Raw genomic sequence first — 9,228 nt, 5'->3', positions numbered from 1 at the left:
TGCATTCATTTTCACGGATAAAATGTTTATTTTATTAGTCATGTTTGTTCCAATTTGTCAAGTCTGTTTTTATTTCTTGTTGGTTTGTAGCTGTGTTTCTTATTTTACACCAAGTGTTTTTATACTTTTCTAGTATCCCTCATTTAATTGTGAAGCTTTTCATATCTTGTATTTGATACATTTTGTTTTTTGTTGGTCATAAAATATGAAAACATTTGTGAAGCCAACTTTATTTTTTGCAGAGGCAGGAAAAGCACAATTGTTTTGCCACATTGTATTTTGTGCGTATAATGAAATAAAATGGCATTCACGGAACAGAGAATACAAACTGAACATTTCTGTAAGAAGCAAACAGACCAGCCGAATTTGTAAGCTGTCATCAACAGACTGACCACAGAACTCCATGAACTCGACCTGTGATGCTCATTCTAGCAGTACACAAAAAGTAGCTGGTATTAAAATAACTGCATGCAAAGAGCTGCGTGTGTGATTGCCAATTATATGCTATGAACTAATGTTCAAAAATCACATAACATCAACCGTTTTTGATAAGCCAGCCATATTGAATCTTGAATATCATACAAGTATTATACTGATTTCAGAACAGTGCCTGAAACTTTTTTTGCCTTGTTTGCCAAGAGGTTGACTTAAACTCAGAAGAACTGCCAGGAATCTAGAATTGGTCAAAATAAATAGGTGGAAGGAGTTTGTAATTCATGTATGAAGTATATGACTCAACATGTAACGGACAGATCCTTTTGACTGTTACTGTTTTGAGTGATCTCTCAATGGCAGAGGACGGCATTGTGCAGCTGTTTAGACTCTGCGTATACACTGTTAGTTGACAGGAGTTTGTACACTGCTAGACTTCATAGTAGGCTGAGTATTGCTGGATGGCTTTAAATTATGATGTCCTTCATATCTAGCCTCCCTTACCTTACATGAACCTTCAGTAGAGCAGCAGAGCAGATCTCACTGCACAAACCACAGTACTGCACATACAAAATACATCCTCTGACTTTAAGTTGCTTAAAACATAGCCAGCAGAGACACAGGGGGACACTGAGGCTGCGTTGAAAAGATCAGGCCTTGATGACAAAAGACACATTAAGTGGACATGTTGAATCACTCGTAAACGGGGGTGGAGTGGAGGGGTGGTGTCAACTCTTCTATAAACACTGCTCTAATCTGTAGTGCTGCCCCGGTTATCCCTGATGGGTTCACGAGCAAGGGGTAGTATGTAGACATACTGTGATGGAAATGAGACATTTAAGAAATCTTCCACAAAGATGACCTGAACATGAAAAAATAAATTAGATGTATAACAGCACTGTCCTGTAAGACTTGCTAGAAGTCATGGCTGTCTTGTTGAAAACATGCATGTGCCCAGTAAATAGAACAAGTACATGTCTCGACACTGGTTCTCTTATTTGCAAAGTTGGAATTGACATTTTGAAAACTGGACATGGTGTTGCTTGGGATCAAAACTATAGGGAAACATAGCTTTAATTAAGTCCACAGTGAATGCTAGCAGAGGCTAATTTCTCACATATTTCAACAGGAAATGGATCCCAGTGGCAAACCATTGTATTGATCGACGTTACAATTACACAATTGTGAATCACCGTAATATTGTCAAAATGATATATTTATAAGAATTTACACAGAACACCTTGAATTTTTACAATCAGCCAGGACAAGACTGCTCCCCTCCCAGTGTCTAGGTCCTCCTAAGTTTTCCAGTCCACACTCATATTTATTTGCTCCAGAGCAGGCCGATAGCTTTGCAGATGCCCACGTCGTTGTAGTTGAAATAGCAAAGACCAGCGAAGGTGACCGTGGACAGGAGGAAGAGACCTGCATTGGCCATCTTGATCTTTGTGTCACCGTGAACGTAGTCTGTTACCACCTGCCCGATACCCCTACAAGACAAAATACATGCAAACACAGAAAAAGTGAGAGGTCATTGAAGAGACGAACAGATCTCGTTTTCAAAAGGGACTCAGGGTGCTTTATATGAAAAGGATAACTATTGGCTGTCCCAATCCGAAGGCTCCTCCAAATGCTGCCCACAAATGCGGCCCTCTTCTCCCTCTTTTTGGAGGATGCACCGCTACTGTCCTTCGTGGCCTCACATATCCCAAGATTCTCTGATTCTTATTTTGGAAGTGGCGAAGACTGCTTAAGCTGCTTAAGCGGAGAAGCCACTGATCCAGATTCCCCTGAGCCCAATCCACCCCGGCATCCCTGCTTCATGCTGGGGTTGCAGGACTGGCTGATGGTCTTTATTTCTGGCCCCTCTGAACCTTACTTTCACCAGCGACACTGCCTTCAGAGATCACGCCAATCATTTTGGTGAGTGTTTATTTTTCCACAACGAAAGCTACGACACACAACGTGAACTGGCAACAGACAAGTTTTTTGCTCACAGCTTGGCACCACTTCTATCTTGTGTTTGCGTCTCCATTATAGACAAGATATATGAATAAAGCCAATTTGCCACTTCAATTCAAAAAGCCTAATGACTTATTGAAGCCACGTTTAACAAGTTGGCATTCAGTTCCAAGATTCCACATCCTATTAGGCGCTGATGATGCTTATGCTTCAACTTAAAGCGACACTGACAAACTGGTTTTTGTCACAGAGGGCATGGCTTGACCCTTCAAGATATGCACCCGCCTTAAAGCTGCTGCGACAGACTTATCACTCCTCATGACTGGGATTTATGGCCTACACCCGCCATGCTGTTTAGTCTGCCCTCTGACTGATGGAGGAACACATCGCCGTGACACTAAGCTACAGCCACCTTCTCAAGTCTGCAAACACAGCTGGGACTAACCAGGGCTGGATTAATAAGTGCTGACAAGTAAGGCGACTTGGCTGAATTCCCCCGACCACACCCCCACCCCCACCCCCACACCACACCCACGGTATAAACTTTGACTTTTGTCCTGTAAGGGTCTGTGAACAAGCTACATCTTTGTACTAGCTGGTGACATTTGGGAAATAACAGGGTTCCGCCTCTTCACATTTTCCAGGACATTTTCAGTGTGCCCATACACTCATGTGTTCCTTATTTAATCAATTTACAACCCCCATGCCTTTTTCTCATGGGAATTACAGTGTATTATCCATGGCTGAACACATATAACCGATGGTTGCTTAAAGAGGAGTTTAAATCAGGTTTCAGGACAACCCAAGATTTTCCATGACATCCTGCTTTTTTCTCTAATTGTGTTCCCATTGATGTTACCCAACACATTTGCATTTAAAAGGTTTACCCATGGCGGAAGAACTAATCTGAACTGATTACACTGCCACAGATCCTTCATTGATTTTTTGGGGAAGAAGGTTTACTTAACAAATGTGCAATAAACTGAATACATTTCCATCTTTTCTTCACTATTATTGAATCTCTGATGGATGCTATTTTTTGCTGAACCCAGAAATCTTTATTTTTGGTTGGTATTATTTGAATTTGTCTAACCCTAGACTGCAAAAAGCCACCAGAAGAGAGGGAAGCTGTTGTAAATTTCCCCTTTTCTTTTTAAGGGAGAACATGGAAATGTAAATATCAGTAATGACAGGGCATGAAACCAACCATCTGTTGATGTACAGATACGACATTCAAACAAAAACAATAACCATCAGCGTGATAAAACAAATAAAAGTGTGACCATAATCAAAACTTATCGTGGATTTGGAGAATTGTCACCCCTGATCAATTAGGATTATCTCTCTAGTGGCCCTCTATCAGTGGCCCACATAAGCGGGAAAGTAAACTTTTCATGCCAGCTGAGCAATTCTCATTGAACTTAATAGAAACCATCTTATGGTCTCATTGTATGGAGTTCTATTGTGAAGTCTGTCTGTTACCATATTTTACTGGTCATTCTGGAAGCTGTAGTTTGATGACACTAACAGATGTTTTTTTAATATAACTTCATTATGTAGTGTGCCCCCATTGACCAGGGTGGCCAAGTGTTAAAACACAAGGTACGTCTGTGTGTACAGAACAATATACAAGAACATTAGTCTGGCATTCCTCTGGTGGGTTTGTGGCCAGATCTTTGCTCTGTAATAACCAAGTTACCAGCCACTGAAACTATGTTGTTTGGCATAAAGAAAAGAGAAAAAAAAGAGAATGTGGGTACGAATATGAAATCCTATAAGTACATATATACATAACTTTAACTAATGCAACCAGGGTTAGTGTTTGCCAGTCGTACCAGTGTCCATGCAGGGTCAAGGCAGCAGCCAGGGAGTAATCAATGACAGGACTGGGGTTAAAATAGGCCACGGGTCCCATGGCCAGCAGCAAGATGCTCAGCACTCGCTCTGCTGTCCAGTGCAGGGAGGCAGCTTTGGAGCCAGAGCCAGCTGTGGAGGAAGAGAAACACAAGATTATCAGCAGACTTAATAATCACCACCATCAGAGCATACACTGTCAGATCACTGTCAAAAACTCTCCAAATAAAGTCATATTAAAGAAGGGAATCTGACGAATTATTGTTGTTTCACCGCTTCCTGATTGATCAGCAATTGAACAGACAAAAAAAGTGAAAATCCAGGAGACATCTGGCCATATTTGATGTTTGATAACCTGTTAGCTTTGGTTGGACAACAGCTAACATTAGCATTCAGCAACTTAACACTACTGTTTGCTATTGTTATATGAAATGATAGGAAAGGTGTACATTTATTCTAAAACATCAACACACATCTGTGACACATGTAATTACCTGGAATTGAAACACACTGGAATTTATCAATCTGACTGAATGCTAACGCTAGCCAGTGGGTTATCAAATGTCTTCATCTACTACCTTAAAATATAGCCAGATTTTCACCATCCATCATCGTTTCAGTTGCAGATTAATCAGGAAGTAATGAAATTATCATTTGTCAGATTCTCTACATTTGGACCCGAGCGTGACCTCAGAGGAAAATAGCCTCTGTGTGAATGAGGTCTAAGGGCCTCTGAGTACTGACATGTACATACATGGCATAATTGTTAAACTAGTCCAGTAATATGAGACTGGTAAAAGTTAAGGCAATACTTGTAACTTTATACACGTTTTTACCTGTTAGAATAAACTCATGGTGACCCAATACTGCACGTGCAGGTAAATAGAAATTCTAGGTGGTTAGACCATCATCAAAACCACATAGCATACATAACCCTGATGATGTCATCAAATATCTGATCAAATATCAACCAATTTGAGAATGTAACCGTTGACACACTGATCAAAGCTGCAAATATATTGAGGTTTGGTAATGTTGGTTTGGTGTTATCAATTTGGTGTGACCATCAAATAAGTTTATTGATGCTAGTGCCAATTTAACACCCAACGTCTTTTTAATTATAGATTAGACTTCAGTATCTTGGAGATTTGGCTTTTTTTTTTTTTTTTTTTAACTTTTAACAAAACAAGACTGAAGAGTTTGTGAACAAGAATAATAACTTGCCCAACCTGAGCCAGCCTTTGGTTTCTGATATATGCACATCTAGTGTTCCAGAGAAAGCCTCCACCCCTCTGTCATGGACAGTCCGTGGCTCACTAACCTGAATACTGGGTCACAGTGGGTGTAACCTAACATGACCCAGGCCACCTGCTTTTCGTGTCAACCTACAGAAACTATGCTTCCTGTTATCCGACACCCAGCTCTGCAGAAAAAAACTATGCCAACTTTATCACCACGACAGCAGAAACTCTCAAGTCTCATATTAGGCATAGTTTGATGGAATATTACTAGGTTTAATAAGATCTCATTTACAAATTCTTTCACAGTGATAATTAAGTTCAGTTAATTCAAAGGTGGAGAAAGTGTAGCTAATAATGTTAACGTGATGAAACTGGCTGAAATGTTAATAATTCAGCTTAGTGGTCCTTCCTGAGGCTGTGGTATGTCACATCACATTTTGCAGGGTATTAAATTATTTGGTAAAACATATAAACACACAGAAATACTCAAATTAATCTATATTTTGCTCTTATACATTAATATATTAAAAGTGAAAGGCAGAGACGTGAAAAAATATATTTAAAATTTACAAAATATTAAAATTTAAAGCTGAAATGAATGCTGTTGAATGTGTTTTCATAAATATATTTATATATTCCATTTAGGTATTTTAAAGCACTTTTGTATTCATAGCTGTCACTGCCTGATTATGACACTTACGGTTGTACAATATGGACTTTTATCAGCCAACACTGATAAGATGACTGATAATTTGAACACCCGCGGGTAACAAAAGGTAAGACGTAGTGTGCAAGATGGACAATTAAACATTTCACGGGTCAAATAAGATGTGTTATGCTATAACTCGCACTCTTTTTATCCTCACTTTGGTCCGCTGAGCGACACGCTTGCATTCTTTCACTTCTTGTCTATCCTTGCTGCATACCACCACCTACTGTATCAGAGGGTGCAGATGTTGTGCTTGTGAAGTCCATGAACACAACTTGATTTGAGTATTACTGTCCGCAATTAGCAGCTTTAATTTATCCAATGCTGATTAAAGCCAATAATATACATTTTCAAATATTGAGCTGATAATTGATCAGGTCAGTTGATACTGTGCATCTCTAACCACACAGGACTCTATGGTTACACTAAAAAAGACCACTTGTTAATTGCAACTGTTCTTACATGTGTTTTAAAAAGCTCAATTGGAAAAATGATTTAAATCAATTTTATCTGACTGAATTGTTTGATCACTTGTAAGAGAAGCTCATGAAAACTTCATCTCAATAAATAGATATCTGTATATTCATGTGGTATATGTGGGCAAGGGATATGATTCTGGTATTGTGTTCTAAAAGAGTCATTTCTGCTGGGTTTTCTCTCTCAGCCTCTCTGCATGCATGTGTGACACAGTGCCATGTTACACTACAGATATTTCATAGAAATTGATGTCTGTCATTCAGATGAATAGAATTCAGTCAAATGGTCAGCTGCAGCTGAGGTGGGCCACATGCGCTCCTTTAAAAGTCTCATTCTCACCTTCGATCATTTTGTTTGTAGGCAGTCAGTATGGCTGACAATAAGCCCGTTCATTAGTAATGTTTGTCGCTAAGTACAACATTGCTCTTATTCGTATGCCCAGTTTTAACCCAGTCTGTTAAAGCAGAGGAATTTAGAATTTATGAGAATCAATCCGACAACCTACTTCTAAGAAAGGTGCACTGTTTTTGTCCTGCACTTCTATACATATGTTTCCTTTTTGCGATTATAAAAACTAATAAACAAAGCATGGGGGTGGTATATAGATTTAAACACATTAAAACCCGACATTGGGGATGTAAAAGTCCCCTTGATACTTCACTGTTTTTCAGATCTAACGACCATGATCTACAGCATGCTCCCATCTGTCAGCACTGACCGTACAGAGCCTGCGATGCATGAATCCTTGCTGTCAGCATGTAGGGCTGCTCCTGATGTTTGTGTGGTATAACCAGCGGCCTGGCCAGCAAAGTCGTTTGGTAGAACAGAGCTGAAGAAAAGAAGACAAACATTTTTTTTTTTCCCTTGTTCAGGCACAAATGAGGAAGTACAAGCAGAATGTTTCAGGAGTGAACTGTAAACCACTACATAAACAGATACAATGTTATGAAGCGTGCATGTCTGGACTCACACTGCAAGTTTTGTTAAATTTATTTTACCTTAACAGATAAAACAAAAAACAAAAACGATTGACACTTTAAAGCTTTTTCTGACATTTAATAAACCAAAACAAGTCATCACTTTAACAATCTAACTCTTGGAAAACGTCTTACTGCAGCAATACAAGGAACTCTATCAGCATTAAATCAGATTAGGTGACAGGGGGTCAAAACAGTCCTATTGTTCTTGTGCAAACACAGCAGCCTCAGTGAGATAATATGCATCTGATATTCTCATGTGGAGTGGATGGCATCTTGTTTGCTTTAATAAAACCTTATGCTTGGACTTCGGTCAACAACACATCCGATCGGAGGGTTGGTAACGTATAACAGTTACCCAAACAGTCAAATGAGGGCGGTGGCGTGCAGTCTTATAGCCTGACCTAACATGAACTCTAAAGAGCCACTGCACTTCTTGGCTTGTGTTATATACGCCGAATTACAAACTAAGCCATTACGTCTCCAAAAATGTTATTACTAAAGTTTTCCACCGTGGGTGACTCTTCCAACATCTACGTTAACCTAGAATTCATAACCTTCTGAATGGTATTTGGCGTAGAGTTCTGCTTCTACTGGCGACAATAACGTCATGGCCGGACAATCTGATGTCATCATGGTGAAAAAAAACTTCGCCGTCAGTGCGCCTCAATGTTAAACCGCGCGACAGGATGGAGTTCACCAGCTAACTAACGCCAAACACACAAAAACGGGGAAGTTATGCTTAACTAAAGTCGTGAACTTGAAGTCAATAGTCTCTGCCCGCCGGGATTTGTTCGTGCACAGCTACTGTTCGTCTCCCCCCGCCGTTAGAACAACCTGGTCTCACACCACGACACGTAAGTAAGCACATATAGTGAAAAATAGACAGAAACGTTGAGAACAGACAGAAATACTCACGTTTGACACCTCTGCGACAGAGAGCACTCAACCTGACGATAGCCGCCATGATGATCAACCAACCAAGGTCACCACGGTTACCCGGATGTAGTTGTCGAGTCGTCAGCGGCACAAAGATGTTGGACGTTCGAGGAGATCAGCAAAACACTGTCGTCTCAGAATATCACTGGCGATGGGAAGACAGGGATCCTGCACAACGCTGCTGCGCTTATTAAAGGACACACACACACACACGCACACACACACAATGTTTGCGTTTTAAACTATTGTCAATCTAAATACAACTGCACGTTATTCTTCTGTACTTTATGTTCCACTTGCCTTTACTACATGATTCCTCTGCGTTTTATTTACCTTCGTATGTTACTATATAATAAATTAGGCATTTTATTGTATAGTACGTTATTGTTTCTTATTGTTTCTATATCTGCCCTCCTATGCTGATTGTATTTGTACAACAAATAAATAATGAACAAACTCTCTTTGTTTTCATGACTGTGTTAACTGAACAAACAAACTGACCTCAAAGGACAACATAATTTCATGTTGTTTTACTTTGTTGTTGCTTATATGTGGCAGACCCTGCCACCTTTCAAGCTTAAAACAGTGTTCTAGGATCTTATTTTCCTCTGACAACAGCTTGTTTATTGACTTGTGG

The 9,228-nt window shown here is 39.8% G+C and overlaps 1 protein-coding gene across 1 annotated transcript; it reads right to left on the bottom strand.

Moving 5' to 3' along the window:
- Positions 1 to 990: 990 nt before the first annotated feature.
- Positions 991 to 8,729, bottom strand: sdhdb (succinate dehydrogenase complex, subunit D, integral membrane protein b). Its single transcript, XM_037084923.1, has 4 exons — positions 8,571 to 8,729; positions 7,394 to 7,504; positions 4,230 to 4,380; positions 991 to 1,922 (listed from the first exon to the last, which is right to left on the bottom strand). The coding sequence occupies exons 1-4, from the start codon at positions 8,617 to 8,619 to the stop codon at positions 1,757 to 1,759; spliced, it is 477 nt and encodes a 158-aa protein (XP_036940818.1). The 5' UTR covers positions 8,620 to 8,729; the 3' UTR covers positions 991 to 1,756.
- Positions 8,730 to 9,228: the final 499 nt, after the last annotated feature.

The sequence above is a fragment of the Acanthopagrus latus genome, chromosome 2, assembly GCF_904848185.1.
Source record: "Acanthopagrus latus isolate v.2019 chromosome 2, fAcaLat1.1, whole genome shotgun sequence".
NCBI lineage: Eukaryota > Metazoa > Chordata > Actinopteri > Spariformes > Sparidae > Acanthopagrus > Acanthopagrus latus.
This window is presented reverse-complemented; position numbering and strand designations above follow the sequence as displayed.

Coding starts and splice junctions, on each gene's coding strand:
- sdhdb (XM_037084923.1), bottom strand. CDS start 8,619: ATGGCGGCTATCGTCAGGTTGAGTGCTCTCTGTCGCAGAGGTGTCAAA. Junction 7,505..8,570: donor CTGTCGCAGAGGTGTCAAAC/GTGAGTATTTCT, acceptor TCTTTTCTTCAG/CTCTGTTCTACCAAACGACT. Junction 1,923..4,229: donor TTGACCCTGCATGGACACTG/GTACGACTGGCA, acceptor TTTGTCTTGTAG/GGGTATCGGGCAGGTGGTAA.